Source organism: Eutrigla gurnardus (assembly GCF_963514095.1).
Source record: "Eutrigla gurnardus genome assembly, chromosome: 23".
Classification (NCBI taxonomy): domain Eukaryota; kingdom Metazoa; phylum Chordata; class Actinopteri; order Perciformes; family Triglidae; genus Eutrigla; species Eutrigla gurnardus.
This window is the reverse complement of record NC_139934.1, coordinates 16,058,863-16,079,112: the sequence shown is the minus strand read 5'-3', so window position 1 is coordinate 16,079,112 and position 20,250 is coordinate 16,058,863. Positions and strand designations below refer to the sequence as shown.

The window sequence follows — 20,250 nt, the reverse complement described above, 5'->3', positions numbered from 1 at the left end:
ATTTTGAAAAGTAACTGATAAATTACTGAGATATTTAAAGAAACTTTATAATTGTTACATTTAAGGGAGCTTGGGTTCGGTTTGGTTGGTTCATCAATAATAAGCCCTCTTTCTATGTAAGCCCGTTTCTTTTTTATCATGTTGCCAGTTTCAACCTACAGTTTTGCATTTTAATAGGTACACATTTGTTCACATTTTGCTTTTGTTGCATTATACAATGACAATTGGCCCCCGTAGTGACCTTAGTGGCACCGCTAAAGAGAAATTATATTTTGTAGATTTTAATAAAGGGATATAGGATCTTTTCACACTTAATTTATCTTCAATGTCATTTTGTTCAAATAAATTTGAATAGAAAATAAATCGTATCATGAACTCAGGATCGTGAATCGTATCAGTGGATTGTTACATCCCTACTATTCACACATTCTACTATTCACACGTTCACTAGGAGATTAAATGGACTTTGTAATAGTGAGCTTGCAGATATTTGCGTTCTCATTTACAGCCCCAGCTGAGTACTGTCTAGTTAATTTCAGGTTTGCAGTGCATGTCCATTTGAAAGTATTTCTCTGGTTTCAGAGGTCCAGTATTTTTATTCACCAGTTATGTCAGTATAATGGGAACATAAGTTACACCACCAAAGAGTTTTTTTACTGTAAGGCCTGTAAAACGAATTTAGGAAGTCAAAATGACGTGCTAGAGATCAGTACCACACAGTGTTTAGGGTGTAATTCACCAGTTGACCAAAACACACTAAACAATGGAAGCTTCTTTATCAGTGTCCCAATACCTCCACAGATTCAGAACATTCTTGAAACTCCAGAGCTCCAGAGCAAGTTGAGCTACAGGGTGGACAGACCATGCAAAGCACAAAACATGATATCAGACATTTATGATGGTGACCTGTGCAAAGGGCTGTCATCACCTGGGGAAGTTTTATCAGATCCCAACAACCTGTCATACACATTCAATTCAGATGGTTCACCTCTTTACAAGTCATCCAAATTTTCCATCTGGCCCATTCACCTTCATCTCAATGAGCTGCCACCAAACATGAGATTTAAACACGTGATGTTGGCTGGGTTGTGCTTTGGATCAAGAGAAATACACAAAGCATCTTTCACTTCTTGTTTCGGCAATCTACCTCCTTTTGCAAGAGGAAGTTAGTTTTGAGGAGGTCAACAAAGCCGATGAGATGCTGTTAGAATTTGTAATTCGATTTCAAGCATTCTTTGGGGAGGCTGCCATGACCTCAAATGTACATCTTCTGACACATCTGGCCAAGTCTGTGAAGTTGTTGGGTCCCTTATCGGCACACTTCATTTTTGAAAGTGCTAACAGGAGTCTTCTCAAGCTCTTTCATGGCACAAAGGATGTTCCAAAGCAGATTGTGGGCAAATTTTTACTCCACAGATCCATTCCATATTTCACATCCAAATACAGAGTGAGTGACCGTGTTTCTGGTATCTGTATTCAAATGACTGAGTACTCAAAAGTACTCAATTACAAAAAATGCCAGAATACCACTGTTCTGGATGGTGGACAAGTCAAACATCTCACACAGGCAGAGCAGCAGGCTTTTGGTGCAGCAGACATACGCCATCGAAATGAAATCCTCTCACACACGAGAATGGTTCACCAAGGTCTTGTTTTTACCAGCCGTAATTACAGTCGAGCAAAGAGACGCAATGACTGGTGTGTCAGACTGATGGATCTAGGGGAGAGTTGCATCAGATTCTTTCTTATGATGTAGATGGAGAAAGTGAACTTGCCTTGCTCTTCATCCCATTTTACACACTTCCAGCTGCCTTCCTGCGAGGGGTGTCTGTGCCACACATTACCTGCGTCAGACGAGGTGACAGAAGCAAATGCAGCTGATTACAGTACAGAGATTATACCACAAGTGTCATAGAATGTGCTGAGAAAGTGTTTGTGTGTGATTTACCAAACCCATATGAGAGAGATTAAAACATGGGAGTAATTGTTAGGGATACTTTATACTGTATACAGGCGTGCTACCCGCTAACAGAAAATTTCACTTAAAGCTGTAATCCTTAAGAATTTAGTTACATTGTTTCTAGCGGCTGCTTTGGTGGTTAGATGTAATTGCAGGCAAGCCTCTGAGACCTCATCTCCCAGAGTTCCTTTGGAAACCAAACTATGGAGTTAGAATTAGGTCATTTATCCTGCTCACTAGTGGAGTGCTTTCCACACTCCCGGGAAAGTTCCTGACACTTTGGGGGTGGACTTTGATTGACAGCTCTCAGGAAGGGGTTGTCAGATTGGAGTCTCACATATAGGATGCTGTTGGCTGTTGGTGTTTAATTTATTGTTTGGTTATTGACTTAATAAGAATGATCATCGTGTGTTTGCTATGTCATGTTTGATTGTTTATATGAATGACAAGTGCCTTGAGACAGTCAAAACCAAATACAGTTATTGTTTTCATTATGCAATCTGTCAGCTGGTATGTATATTGTTGTGCTGACCATATCGTCCTTTCCCTGGGTGTAACTGCTAACTTTATGTATAACAATGTCTTAAGTGCAGGTTGGTTACTTTTTCAAAATTGTCTGAATTTTATATATTAAAAACTATGATATGAAAAAGTACCAGATGGACTTGTCTGTTTTTTTGGAAAGGTATTACTTAAGTGCTGCAATAGGCACTTTTACTACTACTAATACTACAACTTTACTTTACTGGGCAGTGGGCATATATGCTGTTAATACCATTTCTAATGCTAATCAATGTTATTTAATTGTCCTGGAAAGTATTTTAGCATTTTTAAATGCACTCTGTTGAACAGAAAAGAGCTATAAGACTTGTGTACTGATCATTATCATGAATAAATGTGTAATACACTAAATATTATGAATGTGTAACAATTCCCGCCCTTATTTAATTAGAAGGCCATTGCCACAACGCACAATTAAGGTCTCGGGAGGATCTATTGCCCAATGTTATAAAAGTTATACCCGCAGTTCCAACTAATGAAAACAAACGGAAGGCCTGGCCTCCCTAACAATGACAGTAATAGAAAGAAATATTGAACTTACAAATAATTAAACAACCATATGCGTTAAATACCTTTTTTTTTTTAATGCCGAAAGCCGACTCGTGAACAATCAATTAAACAATACTTTTAACACATACTCAACCATTGCAAAGCCCAGCGTTCATAAATCCCAACCCTTAAACACAAAATCAAACAGTCCAAAAACAAATCAAGTCCCGAGTTCAAGCCTGAACTCCCGGATTTCAGTCAACCATTTCCGCCGGGGCGAGCGCTTTCCCCATATTTAGTCAATGGAATAAAAGCCCACTCCTATCCTAATATCCTCATTTATCTCTGCCAGTAAAAGATGACATTGTGGCAATCTTTACAAATGTATCTTAGTGAAAAAGGAACAATTTTAAAACTGGTATTAACACTATTGTTCACAAGTTTCTGTTTGAGAGTTTGTAACATGCATGAATGTCAGTTTGGTAAAGCTGGAAGCTTTAAAGTAAATGTTAAATGGACTTGTACTTATATAGCGCCTTTCTAGTCTTCTGACCACTCAAGGCACTTTTACACTACTTGTCACATTCACCCATTCACACAGACATTCATACTGATGACAGAGGATACCTGCCCATCATCTAATCTAATATTACCATTCAAACCACATTTACACACTTCTAACGACGAGTGGCCAACGTGATTATTAACTTTAACGTATTAACGTATTTTAAACTTCATGGGATATTAAAGTACTCTGAATAAAGACTAATAGATTTGTCTCTTTTTACTTTCAGTGAGAAGCTGTTAGAATAATCTCACCAAGTGTGGTGGGACTGAGACTGGCCCTACAATGTGGAAAAATTATCCAACCAACTAAAGTGTATGGGATTATGAGTTGTTTCATCACACCTGAACATTTTGTTTTTTAATTTTTACTCCAGGTGGCGTGTTGTTCATTTAGATCCCAGTATTTTAATAAAACATATGCTTGTGTATGTGACAGAATGAGAAAAAGAAATGTAACTGAACATATTTCCTCCTATAAAGTGTCTTCATTCTGCAGCGCCATCACACCACGTGCCGCGTTTTCTGGGAAACAAAAGTGAAATTGACTTCAGCAACAGAATAAAAGGAGAGGCTGAATTGCGGGCCTGCATTTGCACGAGACAAGACATTCTCCTGTGCATCATGATTTCCAAAGAATGCTTTTTCGCCATGGGCACATCTCTTCTACACAGGTGGGTTGCTATATACTTTTGTTTTGTCCGTGATTTTACCAGTAAGTGCGTGATGGGAGGACCGAAAAACTACACGAGAAAAAATATCTACAATACAGAAAAGTGCTTCCACTGTAAACTCTTTAAAACCTCACCAATCATGTGCTGACTTAAGTACAAACGTTATTTTAATTTTGATTGCCTTGACAAAAAAATATTTCATATTCGTGGGCCCAAGCATGTTTGTGATGAGTTAACTATTTCAACAGATGGTATCTGGCGTGAGTGTGAGAGGAAGTGAGAGAGGAAGTGAGGGGGGGGGGGGGGGGGGGGGGTTCTGGGGCGTTGTACTAGTTCAGCAGAGAGGGGAGGCAGGCAGCAGCCATGAGAAAATACATTTTGTTCTTCCTCTCATGTTATTCGTTTAATTCACAAAGGGAGTCGCCAAGCACATGTGTGTTTGGTGGTGTAAATGTAGTGAATATTCACATCAGTAACAGTCTGTACACCACACATTTATTGGAACATTCTGATTCGTTTGTTGAAACACCTCATGTCCTTGTATGATGTGGCTTTGTTTTTTTAAAAGAGCCATTTGTCATTTGATGTGGTTGTTGTAGGTTGTTGTGTTGTCTTTTCTGGATGGACCAGAGGGGTATTCCATCAAACTCGCTAAGCGCAAAGCCGGGCTAATTTCGATAAGCCTCGCTACCTTTAGCGAGAGTTGCGTTCCATCAACGTGACTTGAGGGACTCTCCGCTAAGTAACCATGGGAATTTATCTGACCAAACTAGCCTGCCCCGGGGCAGGCTAACCATTAGGCTTACTTTAGCGGGGGTTTCAGAGAAGTCCGTCTGTTGGAAACAACTGTACCAGCAGAAGGTTCCGCCAAGCCTAGTCCTCGTGATTTCATCACGTGAAAGACCAAAAATTACCAAAATTACATATATGAAGTACAAACAGACTATATTTTCATCAAGCGTCGAAGAATACAAGCTTGCAATTAAAAAAATATGAATAAATCATTGATTTTGTTTAACACCGACTGGCCATATAATTTTCTAAAACTCCCAGTTGGGCGAGTGGTGATGTACCTGCCCTCAGATGTGGGCATCGCAGGTTCACTTCCCAGCGAGGACATTACATGTGAATTAGACCAACATTTTACCTTAACTATGATAAATATGTCATACAATTTCCCCAGAACCCAAATATAACTTGCAAAAACATGATAGGCATAAAGATGTTATTATTAATAGCATGTTTTAGATCCCAATGACAAAGGCATTGCTGCATGCAATTTTCAGCCACATACATTCCTTTCAGGTGAGTTCATTAAGTTCATTGCATGTGTTCATTGAATTGTTGAGATAAATGAGTTGGTCAATGTATTGCATTTACTAGGCCTATTTAAAATAAAAGAGAGACAAGTGAGAGAGAGTTCCGGCCAAAGAAATAAATTTCACAATGTTCCATAAACAGGAATTGAACCGTCGCCTGCCGCGTATAAAGCCAGTGCATTACCACTACACTATTCTGACTTTCATGGATTTGTTGTCAGTGTTATATTAGAAGATGTTACTCTTAACGGTACTTCCGTATTTAATCGCTCGGTAATTTTTGCCCAAGCAGCCTCGTGATTTTTATTTATCACTACAGTATTCCCTTTTTGGTTATCATGGGTTTGTACTCCTCATACAGTTCCATCAATATTTTTTTCTCTGGTCTTTTCTGCCATTTTCTCGATGATTCGACATTCACGGTTCTGGTCTGGCTTCATATCCCGTGAACGTGCGTAACACACGACAACATTAACCTGGCTTGAATTAGCCTCAACAAGGCGCGGCTGAAATGCGTTAATGGAACGGGTTTAGCCGCAAGTGGAAGTTGGCGTTAGTTCTAACCAGGCTTAACTAGGTAAGCGCCGCTTTGATTAGCGAGTTTGGTGGAATACCCCTCAGGCAGCAAAGAGTGTGAAAAGTGAAGCCCATCCTGAAGTACCTTGTATTTGCATTCTCTCTGTTGGCCATCAGGGGGTGACTTCTGTTCTAAAAAGAAGTCAGATTGCATGGAAGTGTGTAACAATCATCCTGATTTCTCTTTCTCATCTGAAGTCGCAGTAAACCCCATAAATCACATACAGGACAGAAATCAAATATAAAAAATCTACAGTTTCCCAAAAGCCTTTGTATTATTTCGATAACTGCATCAACACTGCTTTCATACACCATAGGATTTTTACATTTCCCCCTCCCCCAAGTCTCATAAAGTCCAGCAACCGAAAACACCAAAAGTCCAAAAACACCAAAAAAGTATTCGACCAAAAACACGCAAAAAAAATAATACTTAGCAATGCATTGCACAAAAAGTAGAAAAAAATGGAAAGATCTCACCGGCAAGGCAGGTTCAAACAAATAATACTCCACCAGGGTATTTCTTCATTAAGTCGTTCCTTTTTTTCTCCCAGGTTACCTCTTAACGAATGCCTTGATAGCGTGGCCTTCTTCAGATTTTAGTGGGGCTTTAAGATTACAGGATAATTTCATTCTCAAACACACTGCGCATCTTTTTTTCATCCACAACAAACATTTCTCCTTTGTTCAGTCCCAGCTTCCTGGTGCCTGCCCACAGCTCCTCCCCTTCCTCTCTGAGGTCACTAGGTCTAAAAAAAAACCCAGTCACCTTATTGCCCTGTCATATATGGCAGAATCACAGTAGCCTGCATTATATGGCTTTTTGACATCGGAAAACACACAAAAACCAAATATGTAACCTGAAACACCATTAACCTTGCAAGGGTTTGAAACATTTGGTTAATCGGGCACTTTTATTTACATGTCTCTTGTACGATTCAGATAACCCTTGTAACCTCATGTGGCTATGTCACAAGTGTATGAGAAAATGATCCTCCATCTCACTTCTTCTTCAGTACAGTGATTTAGTTCATTTACAGTTTAAGAGTCAAATAGAACTTATAGAATGAATAAATAGAACTTAAAGCAGGGGATGCTTCAGGGCGGGGCAACCCTGTGATTGGTTGGGTCACATTTGGAATCTTTTTGAAATGACTCACATAGTTGCTGAATCTGTCTTTATTTTAGATAGACAATGGTGAGTTTCATTTTTTTTGGTAAATCCTAAGGCAGGTCACGTTGGACGCCACTGATCTGCATAAAGTAGTGTATTCAAATGACGAGTGGCCAACGTGATGGTCCATCTCTTGAAAGGTTGCAGGGTATTTTAAACTTCATGGGATATTATAGTACTCTGAATAAAGACTCATAGATTTGTTTCTTTTTACTTTCAGTGAGAAGCTGTTTGAATAATCTCGACCAAGTGTGGCGGGACTGAGACTGGCCCTACAATGGAGGTAATGTTTTTATTATTATTATTATTATTATTATTATTATTTATTTATTCATTTATTCTAATTTTTCTCATTTTTATCAAGGGAACCAGTGATGAAGCCTCATTCGGTGATGTTTGTGCAGAAATGGACGAAACTCCAACACCATGGTCCAACACCAAGAGTGACTGTCAACACACCGATACAAGTGGTAAAGGTCAGCTTGATACCATCCATTCTTCTCTCTCACTCAACACGTCTGTTGAGTAGCTTGAAGTAAAACCATTAATATAACCATTAGAGATGAGATGATTTCAGATTTTATTGTGAATCTGGATAAAGTTGATCACAATAAGTTGATCATGGTGAATTTCTGAGCCCACTAAGCATATTTTGATGATTATCGTGATACAATTATTCTGTCCAGGTAAATCATGATGTGACATTTTCACAACATCCCATGTCTAATTACAACCATTATTATTGTCCACAGAGCCAAGCCCCACTGTGAAGATGGCCGCCTATCATGACAGTAGCAAGGTTGTCCACACCAGTAAGTAAAAGAAAATCCATTTGTACATTTTGGTAAATGGACCTGCATTAGATACATAGCACTTTTAGGTCTTTCTGACCACCTGTTTTTGGAAAAGTCCACTCATGGTTGTACATTGTTGCTAAAGATTGATGCTTTTTTCATCACAATCTTTGGCTAAATTCAGACATCAGCTTGAACACATGGGGCCCTAGTTTTGTGGCGCAGCGCAGGGCGGCGCAGGGTGGCGGAGCCGGCGCAATGCAAGTTTCGACCCGCGCAGCCTTGCGCACGATCAGTTTGGCAGTTTGGTGGATCGCCTGCGCCAAGATGGGTGTGGCGGCGCAGCAGGGGGAGGCGTCACAGATTCAGCTTGGCATAGCGGAAGTTTCCTGGCAAAAAGCCTCGCAGAGACTGCGCTGAAAGCTCGCCAGCTCCAACCTCGTCTACTCTTGACGTAAGGCGCAAGGCGTAAATGAAGTCCATTCATTCAAGGCGAATCACAGCTGGCAGAGTGGCAGAGTGGCAGTTTGGCGGAGCGGTGCACAGTGTGCACACGTCACCGAGACCTCACAGGCAGGTTTCCACAGTTCCAGGCACATTTAAATGCAATATATAATCACAACAAACACTATGTAATGCAACTAATTGAATCAACACGTGCATTTATATCTATATAGATTGTCCCGTCACATCTGACGTCAGATCAAAGGCAGGTTGCACGCGTAACGGAAACTCAGCCTCTCGGACCAAAACATCTCCTTCTCTCTCTCCTGTTTTTCATATCTATCCACTGCTAATAAAATGCGTCTATGCCTGAAAAAATCGTAAAAAAAAAAATACAGCAGCTCGTGCCTGGTCTCGCGCCTCCGCAGTATGAAGAAACGCGCAACTTTGCCGCGAGCTGGAACCGGAGTTGGGGCTGCAGCTGGTCTAAGCGGAGATGATGAGCTGTGCACCCTGACCCTGTTTTGTGATATATATGCCTAAAATGTGCCTACAATTTCTATAGTGATATAATATCGGCATTATAATTACTATTGTAATACTCTGATAAATATCAGTGGTATTTATTTCATTATTTCCATGGGAATAAGTTAAGTATAAAATGCCAGTTCATGGTGAAGTTAAAATCTACATAAATAACTATTTCATATAAACGAGGTATTAAAATGTATAAATAATTAATGTTTAAAATGAGTAACTTTAAACATATCATTTCATGGGATGTGTATGCCTTTAAAAGAAGTTAAAAGTAATTCCTTACATTACGTGCGTGAGTTCATGCGTGAGGTCATGACCTGAATCTTTACACTTCCGGGGAGAGACTCGAGCGAGGAAGAAGAAGGAGCAACGTGTTAATGGCGTAGAGCGGAGACTTTGGGACTGTCGTGTCGCCAGTGTGGAGTTATGAGTGAGTGACTTTGAACTGTAGTTGAGCGACGTGTTCGGAGTGTGTTTAGTCCAACTCTCTACCGCTGCTTGTGTTTTGTGAACACGAAGACGAGTTCGGTTCTGTTAGCTAGCAGGAGCTAGGCTAACACCACGGGAGCTAGGCTAACACCACGGGCTTCGCTGAGGGGAAACGCCGCCTGCACGGACGGGAGGAGCTTCAGTGAGTCGTCTCGGGAGAGAGTTGTCGACGGAGGTCGCTTCGCTGCTGCCGAGGGACACAGAGGACGCTTCGCTGCTGCCGTGGGACACAGAGGACGCTTCGCTGCTGCCGTGGGAGACGGAGGTTCGCCGCTGCGAGCTGCTGCGAGCGGAGACGGTCGTTACCACAACGAGCGAGCGATTCATCAGCTGCGGCCTGGTCTGGCTGACTTCACAGACAGACGGGAGTACAGGTATCAAAAGGTTTCCATCATGAGCTACAACTAAGCGCGCCAACGAAGGTAGAAAAAAGAGTGCACTCAAAATAAAATTAGACAGTTTGAGAAAAGACAAAAACTCTAAAACCCCGGGGTTATACTTTTTTATTTTCTATATCTCTCTTCCATAGAGAACGGTTTGGATGTGTGTTGTCCTGAATGTTAATACAATTTTCTAAACTGAGATTCTGTGTTGGTTTCATTAAGTTGTGTATCATTATTGAAGTATTAAGATAACTTACAGGTCAAGTGTATTTCCCTGCAGTCTCCACCTGGTTATTTAAGAGTGAGAATCATACATTACCCTAGACTGATATTTACTATTTGAGATGTGACTTTTACCATAAAACATTTGATAAGCGTTAAAGCTTCAGAAGAAAAAGGTGCAAATGAGAGAAGAGGAGCTGGACAAAGAATTTGACAAGATGTGGGCTAAAACCGAGAAGGAACTGTCCTTTTCAGAAATTAAAGTAGAGGACATATACACCAGTGTGTCTCACTCTCTGATGGCAAATGTCAAGCACAAGGGAAGTCATGCATGTCAATTGTTAAGTAAAACCAAGCTGCAAGATTGTGGAGTGAAGCCTTTTAAATACACAGCTGAAGGATTCTTTGAGCGACTCACAAGCAAAGTGAGTGGGATGTTGAACATTCCAAGCCACACAAAGGCTGTACAACAAATTGCAGACAACATCATAGCGATTTGCACACAATGTGTAAATGAAAAAATGAAAAGAAAAAACAACTACCATGACACTTACATCCAGGAGATTTTAAACCTGATTGATGACAGGCTGCAAAACAACGATGTTAAGACGGACATTGAGTTTGAAGTTTCTCTAAAACAGCACATCTGTGGAGCTGCAGCCAGACAGTTTCAGGAAATGCATAAAGAATTCGTACATGCTAATGATCCCTACAGATGTCTCCATCAGAACAAGGTAAAGTTTTGCACTGATTTTAAAGATGTGTTCCATGAGCGAGACCAGTGCCACAAGGCACAGGAATTCACGAAGAGCTGCTTGAAGCCTGCAGTCGAAGACTTTGTCAACCGTTCCTTGGGTCCTGATATCATCGGTGAAATGAAAAAGAGCCCGCAGTTCAGTACACGGATGTTCTGATCTTGCACTGAACCTCCCCTAACGCATTAAAGGAGAGGAGAGGAGCTCATTTGATTGGTGAAGATCTGAATTGGCTGTATTAATCCCAGTCCATGCCTCGTCTCCTCCTCGTCTCCCACTCACGCCTTCTTATCCTCCCTCTTTCCCACTTGCGCCGGTGGTCCATGATTTTGGACTTCTATTAAGATACTAACAGAATCGATGTGAATTAGCGACAGCTAGAAAGACCTACTGCTGACCATATTTGTCACTCATTTTAACTGGTAAAAGTGATAATGAAGCAAGTCATTATATAATAACGCACAAAATGTAATCATTTAATTATTATAATAACATATTTAAATAACAGTTAAGTGCATTATATCAATTTTTGCATGACTTTATAAGCTAAGCACGATCATTTTTTTTAGAATGTCATGAATTCAGCAATAATAATAAACGAAAACAGAGTACTCCTCCTGTGATCTTTAAGCATAGGAACCCTTAAGGTAAATAATATGATAATACCATGTAAATAAACCAGCACCTTTTTATAAGAGTCTGGCCAAGATTGTATTAGGCAGCATGGCATGCTAGAGAAGAAACTGCTGTCAACCACGTTAACCCTACGTCATGCAAGTGGACAGGAAGTCACAAACAGTCAGCTCAATAATGATTTAAACTATAAACCCAAAACTGATACAGTTTATTATGGTATAAAGTGTGCAATCGTCTGCTTGGGCGGGTGGATAGGTTAAATAAACACAGGACTTTCACCCAGGAGACTGCTGTTCATGTCCTGTGTGAAACGTCAAGTCAGCCTTGTGACTCATTAGTATGATTAGGCTTGTGAGTCACGTGAGTCGTTAGTGGTGATGGGCAAATGATACCGAGGCTTTGGAGCTTGTGTCGCTCTTCCTGAAGCGGAGTGGTTCGAACCTCTGTGTCGGAGCTTGTATCGAACATCAGCGTCACGTGACCGAAACACTAAAGTGCTTCATTGCTTCGAAATGTTTCGAAGCGTTTCATTGGCTCATAGTGTACCGGTGCATGTCATTGGCTCATAGTATGTGTCAGTGCGTTTCATTGGCTCGTAGCGTTCATGCGTCGTGAGCCAGAAGAGGAGACTGCCACAGTGGAAGAAATTCTATTTCTTAATACAAACCTGTCTGTTCTGTGCATAAACATTCCTCCTCGACCATACAACTTCTCCTATGACAAACTATTATCTGGACTCTTTGGTTCACATACCATGATCAAATAAATAAACCCATTAACCAACATTTAACCCTTCATATCATTTAGATTTATCCGTTGGCTTAATCTGGGATGTTTTACAGTATGGGCGATGAATGTATGAATTAACAAAACACGTAATTAAACCACACAGTCTTTTCTAAACTTTTATTGCTGACATGGGATTGAAACGGTGTCAGAGCGTCAGTCGTGCTCTTGAGAGGTTGCTATGGCTTCAGTTGTCCACCAGATGTCACCATCACTGAAGCGTTGAAGCTTTGAATCTTTTTCAACACAATTGCTAGGAAAGCCTCAGTGCTTCATAAGGCTTCACTTGCCCACCACTAGTCGTTAGTCAAGTTAACGATCTTTTCCTCACCCTAACTGAGAAGAGTTCACTTTAAAAAGACATTGACACAACACTGATATGATGCTTGAGGGGTACTTTGGGGTACTTTGGGGTAATTTGAAATGTAATGCCACTGACTACACCTTGGTATTTGATGAGTTTGAATATAGAATGTTATGACACTCTCGATGGAGTAGTAGAATGTGGGGAGAATGTTCTTATTGTCCCCAAACTGACAAACAAGCTGACCTTCCTCAGGAGATACAGCAGGATTTCCTCTGTGTAGGCGGAGTTGATGTGCATCATGTTGATGCATAACAGCGGCCTCGTACAAGCAACCACTGGCTTTTTATCTTCTTTGGATCAACGTCCTCCGCTTGTTAAATGCTCCGCTTGCGCGTCACCTAGTAAACACGTCTTCAAAACGTCAATGTAAACAAACACAAGGTACTGCGTGCGCATCTTCCCCTCCCAACTCACGCGGGCCTTGGTTCACTCTTCAGCACGGCGGCTACACTTTGTGCACCTGCTGCCTCAGACATTTTTCCATCCTTAAGCATATGTTGATTTGTATGTGAAGCGAAAAAAACACAACTCAGATCATTTTCTGGATGTTTGCCTAAGTTAGCCTGAATGCAAAATTGTACATTGTGCCCCATAGACAATTCATCAAACATTCAATCTGTCACTTTACTCAGTGTTGGAAATGTGGTTATTTGCTTGAAATAATAGACAATTCATGATTTGTTTGAAATAATAGACATCTTCACATCCACAGAGACCCAACTGGAGATGTTATTGGAGGATCTCGGGTTGGAGAAGCTCTATCCAGAGAAGCTATCCCTGAGCACAATGCTTCAGATTGATGGAAAGACCATGACTGATGAACCTCCTCGGTGTAATTCAGATCTTCCGTGGTATTTTCTGAAGAAACTGACGATGGTCAATGTGACAGCGAGGAACGTGAAATGTACATCAGTGTGTGAGTCAAACGATGATGATGTTGCATCAGGAAAGGAAGAGTTAGATTTTGATAATTTGTCTGATAGTCCTGATGTAAGTGACCCCCTAAACCCCCTTGACATAATCACTGCCCTCTTTCTGTGTTCTGATGGCTTTGTACGTCAGGAAATGGCACTCAAAATGTCTATGTGTCAGTTTTCCGTGCCTCTGTTGCTTCCTAATTGTGACACAAAGCAGTGCATGCTCATGCTTTGGGCCATGAGAGACATTGTCAAAAAATACAGACCTCAGTCGCTTTCAGAATCCAAGGGGTTTACTGAAGACAGAATTGTTCTCGCTAAACTTCCAATGATATCTTTTGTAAGATTGGGTGAGTGCTCTTTGTCCAAGTCTGCGATCCTCAATAAGCTTCTGAGCAATTCTCAGCAGTACCATGATACATTTGTTCACCATAATATGGAGAGTGGTGACAGTCCACGGAGAATCTCTAATGGAATGGTTGAAGTCACATGGTACCTTCCTTGTGGGAACAAAAACATGGATGTCTTCAGTGAACCAGTAGCTGTAGCTAACCTTCGTGGGGACATTGCATCATTTGAAACACAATTTTCTTTTTTATGTCAGACATCTACAGCAGTTTTTGTTTTCTTTGACACTTTGGACTCTGAGTGCCAGCTGCTTACCAACCAACACCACAAGGCACAGATCTTCTTGGTGGGTAAACCTCAAAGCAATCGCTCTAGTAATGATGCTTTAAAAAATGTAGCAACCAAGTTGGGCTTGACTAAAAGCAACATCCTTTTGAAGACTAAACGAATGAATGATGCAGACTTTGTCAACAATGTGCGGAAAACAGTCAGCAGTGTAGTTGAGAACTCACAGATAAAGATGGGAGTTGAGAACTCACAGATAAAGATGGGAGTGGAGCAGATGGCCGACATTGCCCATGAACTGGGAATCTGGGTTGATGAAGACTCTTTGGAGTGCCAGACTGCCAAGAAAAATGCAGATGCCATCACTGCTGAAATCAAAGACATCCTCGAATACAAAGAAACTCAGTTACCCTTGCAAGGCCAAATATGGAAGGAACTGACTCGCTTAGAGAAGGAAGAATTCCGGCTTCGAAACGTTGGGTCTGAGGACATAGAAAAGTACAAAAGTGATCTTCAGTTAGAGAAAACCAAACTTCGTGAAAAACAGAACTCTTACAATGTGTCAAATGCAATGATATGTTTCATCAATGCAATCTCAAGCCCAGGGCCAGAGAGGTGCTATTTCCTGAAGTGGATGCGAATGAACCTTGATAACTTGTCTCGAGACAAACTGTCTGACCTCAGGGAGCTGTACAAAAAAAAATGCAAAGATTCTGAAAACAAAGAGGAGATCAAAGACATTGAACGACAACTTTCCAACAGCTCTCTAGGTACTGAACACTTCTTCCGTGAAATGGGTCAGATCTATGAAGCGTCACTTTCCCTTCCAAAAACCGACCTATCGCGTCAACAATTACAGCATCTGCCCAAACTATGTGCACAATTGTTACGTGATGGATATCCTCTTGAGCTTGTAGATGGAGATGCATCCAACATACCTCTCAGATGGGTGAGTGATGTTCTCTTTCAGCTCAATGACTTGGTGTCTCCTAAGAGCAAGATACTAGTAGTCACAGTTCTTGGAGTTCAGAGCACAGGAAAGTCCACTCTCCTCAACACTATGTTTGGAGTGCAGTTTGCAGTCAGCAGTGGTCGATGCACTCGAGGTGCCTTTATGTTGCTGATCAGAGTCAATGAAGATGTCAAGAAAGTACTCAACAGTGACTTTGTGGTTATAATTGACACCGAGGGCTTAAAGTCACCAGAGCTTGCACAACTAGACAACAGCCATGAGCATGATAATGAGCTGGCAACACTGGTTGTGGGGCTTAGTGATATCACCATCATCAATATCGCAATGGAGAATTCTACAGAAATGAAAGACATCCTACAAATAGTTGTGCATGCTTTCCTCCGGATGAAAGAGGTGGGCAAAAAGCCCAAGTGTCAGTTTGTTCACCAGAATGTGTCAGATGTTTCAGCCCACGACAAGAACATGCGAGACAGGAAACTGCTCTTGCAACAGTTAAACGAGATGACGCAGGCAGCAGCCAAAATTGAAAAGAAAGAGGAAAACAAGAGCTTCACTGATGTGATGGAGTACAGTCCAGACACTGGCAACTGGTACATCCCTGGACTCTGGAATGGGAACCCACCAATGGCACCAGTCAATGCAGGGTACAGCGAAGCTGTATATGAGTTCAAGAAGAACGTCATTCAAATCCTTGGAAGTTGTGCATCATCTTCTAATGATGTCTTGGAGTTTACAGAGTGGATGAAAAGCCTCTGGAATGCAGTAAAGCATGAAAACTTCATCTTCAGCTTCAGAAACAGCCTGGTGGCTGATGAATACATGAGGCTGTGCACAGAATTCAACAAATGCGAATGGGAATTCAAAAAATACATGTACACGTGGGTTACTACGGCTGAAACAAAAATTTCCAATTTTGGTACAGTTGCTGTAAAATCTGAGAGTACTGACGTGAGGAAACTTCTTGCATCTTTGAAAACTGAAGCCTTAACAGTGCTATCTCAATGGGAGAAACAGACTCTTGACAATCTGGCACAATACTTCAAGCAAACTGAGGGTCATGTCTATCTGGTTGAAGGATACAGAGAGGAATTCTCAAACAGTGCAAAGAGTCTTCGACGAGAAATGGAGAGCTCTGTAATTAATCAGCTCACAGCTGCAGCTGACATCAGACAGGGAATGACAGAACTTGATAGAATCAAGGAGAACCACACAAAAGAATTAGAGGAGAGAGTATGTGCGTTGATTGAACAATGTCAGAAGAAAAAGGTGCAAATGAGAGAAGAGGAGCTGGACAAAGAATTTGACAAGATGTGGGCTAAAACCGAGAAGGAACTGTCCTTTTCAGAAATTAAAGTAGAGGACATATACACCAGTGTGTCTCACTCTCTGATGGCAAATGTCAAGCACAAGGGAAGTCATGCATGTCAATTGTTAAGTAAAACCAAGCTGCAAGATTGTGGACTGAAGCCTTTTAAATACACAGCTGAAGGATTCTTTGAGCGACTCACAAGCAAAGTGAGTGGGATGTTGAACATTCCAAGCCACACAAAGGCTGTACAACAAATTGCAGACAACATCATAGCGATTTGCACACAATGTGTAAATGAAAAAAGAAAAAGAAAAAACAACTACCATGACACTTACATCCAGGAGATTTTAAACCTGATTGATGACAGGCTGCAAAACAACGATGTTAAGACGGACATTGAGTTTGAAGTTTCTCTAAAACAGCACATCTGTGGAGCTGCAGCCAGACAGTTTCAGGAAATGCATAAAGAATTCGTACATGCTAATGATCCCTACAGATGTCTCCATCAGAACAAGGTAAAGTTTTGCACTGATTTTAAAGATTTGTTCCATAAGCGAGACCAGTGCCACAAGGCACAGGAATTCATGGAGAGCTGCTTGAAGCCTGCAGTCGAAGACTTTGTCAACCGTTCCTTGGGTCCTGATATCATCGGTGAAATGAAAAAGAGCCCGCAGTTCAGTACACGGATGTTCTTCCAGTATTCACTTTTACTGGATTTGCTTTCAAAGAATGACTTTGGACATTTCCAGAGCTATATATGCTCATATGAGGAGTATGTAAAGAAATGGATACTCGACCAGATAGTAAAACGCTTCTCAAATGGGTCTACGGCGTTTCAGTTTGAGGATCAACATGTTCAGTCATGTATCAGGAGCATAAACAATGCTATCAACAAAGCTAAAACAGGAAAGAGTGGCAACTTGAAGTCCTTCGTTCAAAATGTCTGTCAGGAACTTGGTGATAAACTGGTCATTTCCCAAGATTCTCTTGGGGCTTTCATGATCCTGAACAATGCCAACCAGGAACAGTTTGCTCACTGGCTTACTGAGTGTGTCAAGGACATGGCACAAGCTCTGAGAGAGAAGTTTAAAGAAACAAACATCCAAACGAAACTTGAAAAACTTCATGTGAATCCCCAGAATGAGCTTTTCATCAAACTGATCGGATGTGGTAAAAAGTGTCCATTCTGCAAAGCACCTTGTGAGGCAGGAGGAAAAGCCCACACTCAGCACCATACTTCACTACATCGGCCTGAAGGTCTGGGTAGATTCAGGTGGGATGGGACAGAAAAACTTGTCACTGACGTTTGCTCTTCCTCTGTGTTCAGTGACAACCATTTTCGTTGCATTGCTACAAAAGGTGAATGGCACCCCTACAAGTGTTACCAAGACATTTTCCCAGACTGGAGAATTCCTCCAGATATAAGTCCTCAGGCATCAGACTACTGGAAATACGTGCTGGCAACATTCAACAAGCAGTTTGCTGAAGCGTACAGTGCAAACCCTGCTGATATTCCTAAAACATGGAAATATATCACACCTAAGCAAGCAGAAGCAAGCATCAAAGTGTCATTTAACATTAACAGCCAGAGTATAACAGGGCACCAGTCAACGCCACACGGTGGCGACTCCTCTTGTTTGATCATTTGATATCACCTTTCTCCCCTAGTCGACTTCCTTGACTTCAGTAATGTGGACGCTGGTCTATTACTTCTTCCTCCGTTTATTGTTTTGCTGAGGGTAATAGTTTATGCCGTGAGACCTGGCTTGTATGCTCTGTATCTGTGAATAAATGTACAGTGCGGAAATCCCTCCACTTCGTCTCTGGCCTCACAACTTTATTTTGTGCTGGAGCTGAGCTATTAGCATCTGTGGCTAAGCTTCTCGCCAACCCCACGTTACACTATCCAGGGTGTACCCTGCCTTCGCCCAATGACAGCTGGGATCGACTCCAGCCCCCCCATGACCCTGAATACAGGATAAGCGGTAGAAAATGGATGGATGGATGGATGGGTTCAGGAGGTCGGCTGATGGCTGTGGCACGAGTGTTGAAGACAGGAGAGTGGGCTGGCTGGTGAGTAGATCGGCAACAGATGGACAGGATCTGCAGATAATGGAGCACAGAGGCTAAAACAACAAAAACCAAAAATCTTCAAAAACCAGGACAAATACAGCCAGAGAGCACTGAAGCACAAGTAGATAGAAGAATTCAGCGAAGACTGAGTACAGGAACCGAGGTGTATATCCTGGTGATCATGAGAGGGAGTAGCCACGCCCACAGACAGACAGCAGGGAAGAACGAAAGGAGGAGGGAAACAAAGAGTAGGAGCCATGGTGAACTATGACACAATCTATTTGTTTTTGTTTCTGTTCAATAACTGATGTAAAAATGAAAGATCATTTAGTCTAAATATAGTTTTCTTTCTTATATAATTAAGTCTAATATCTACATTTCTAATTGCAAAGTTTATAATGTCTTGTTTTTATATCAAATAATTACCTGCTTCAAAATATTTGCATTTTTAAGTTTGTGTTATCTCTTTAAATCTATTTTTTTGTTTCTATGATTTATAAAAATGCCAAATATTAACATTGTTGAATAATTCACTCTATATTGTATGTGTTAGTGGCAACAAGTGAACTACAATTTTACTTTTTGAGAAATCATTCAGTCTTTATGTGGTATCGTCACAATAGACACAGTAGACAACACTTTGATTATGTATAATCAAGTATGATACGCGATTATTTACTCAGTAGAGTTAGAATATATTTGCTTTTGTGTATCTGAATTTATATAAATATCTGATGCTAAAATGTTTTTTTCAAATCATTCAGTCCAAATATCCACATGTGGATTGCATTTTGTTTTTATAACATAATATTTTCAAAACTAAAAATGTTTGATGTCTTTGCTTTTAATTTCAATTAAGTATCTGGTGTTAAATATTTACATCATAATTTCATGTATTCATCTTTAACTCCAAATTTAGGATGTTTGTTTATGTGAATCAAACAAAAGATCATTCATGGCCACATGACATATCCGTGTTTTGTCAACCTGTATTCATGACAGAAAGCTTGTTTTTATGAAGTTATGTATGATATGTGATCTTTTTTTCACAGCCAGACTTTAAACTCTGTTTTTTTTTCTGTGAAGTACCTGATTCCGCATATTTACATTTTAATAGTATTCAAATATAATCATTCAATGCGTGGTGTAAACATGGATACATTATTTACATCTGTGAACTGATTCATTTCTACCTATTTGTTTTGGTTTGTGTGATTTGGTCTTTTCTATGTTCAAGGCCTTTTTTTTTGCCCTTTCTATCCTGATATTTTGATGTTTTCCTTTCATAACCTTCCCATTTACTTTCTACTTGCACCACATTTACACACAGCTGACTTGGAACAACCAACATCATTTACCACACTTGTTGGATTTCCTTCTTGAATCTTGAGTTTGAAAATGATTTCCTTTGTTTCAATTGCTCTCATGGAGTCATGATTAAGCATTAAGGTCTGCAAACACTCCCTTTTTACTGCGGACTCATTGTCAGACTTGTGCTGGTATTTGTTTCAGAAATACAAATTAAAAAGTGATTTCCTCCTCATGAGTGATTCCATAATTATTATTAATAATTAAACACAATTAGTTCAGTCAGACAACTCACGTTTGAAGGTTTTTT

General features: G+C 40.6%; 1 protein-coding gene across 3 annotated transcripts; it reads left to right on the top strand.

Annotated features, from left to right (window-relative positions):
* The first annotated feature begins 4,150 nt into the window (after nucleotides 1–4,150).
* Nucleotides 4,151–20,175, top strand: LOC311009186 (up-regulator of cell proliferation-like). 3 transcript variants are annotated; one of them, XM_084003203.1, is made up of 5 exons: nucleotides 4,151–4,248; nucleotides 7,535–7,597; nucleotides 7,679–7,784; nucleotides 8,067–8,126; nucleotides 13,440–20,175. In XM_084003203.1, the coding sequence occupies exons 2-5, from the start codon at nucleotides 7,592–7,594 to the stop codon at nucleotides 18,206–18,208; spliced, it is 4,941 nt and encodes a 1,646-aa protein (XP_083859329.1). In that variant the 5' UTR covers nucleotides 4,151–4,248; nucleotides 7,535–7,591; the 3' UTR covers nucleotides 18,209–20,175. The 3 variants fall into 3 exon arrangements, with proteins under 3 accessions (XP_083859329.1, XP_083859328.1, XP_083859330.1); XM_084003202.1 differs by having other exon boundaries at nucleotides 7,679–7,790; XM_084003204.1 differs by lacking the exon at nucleotides 13,440–20,175 and adding an exon at nucleotides 8,293–10,162 and having other exon boundaries at nucleotides 7,679–7,790.
* Nucleotides 20,176–20,250: the final 75 nt, after the last annotated feature.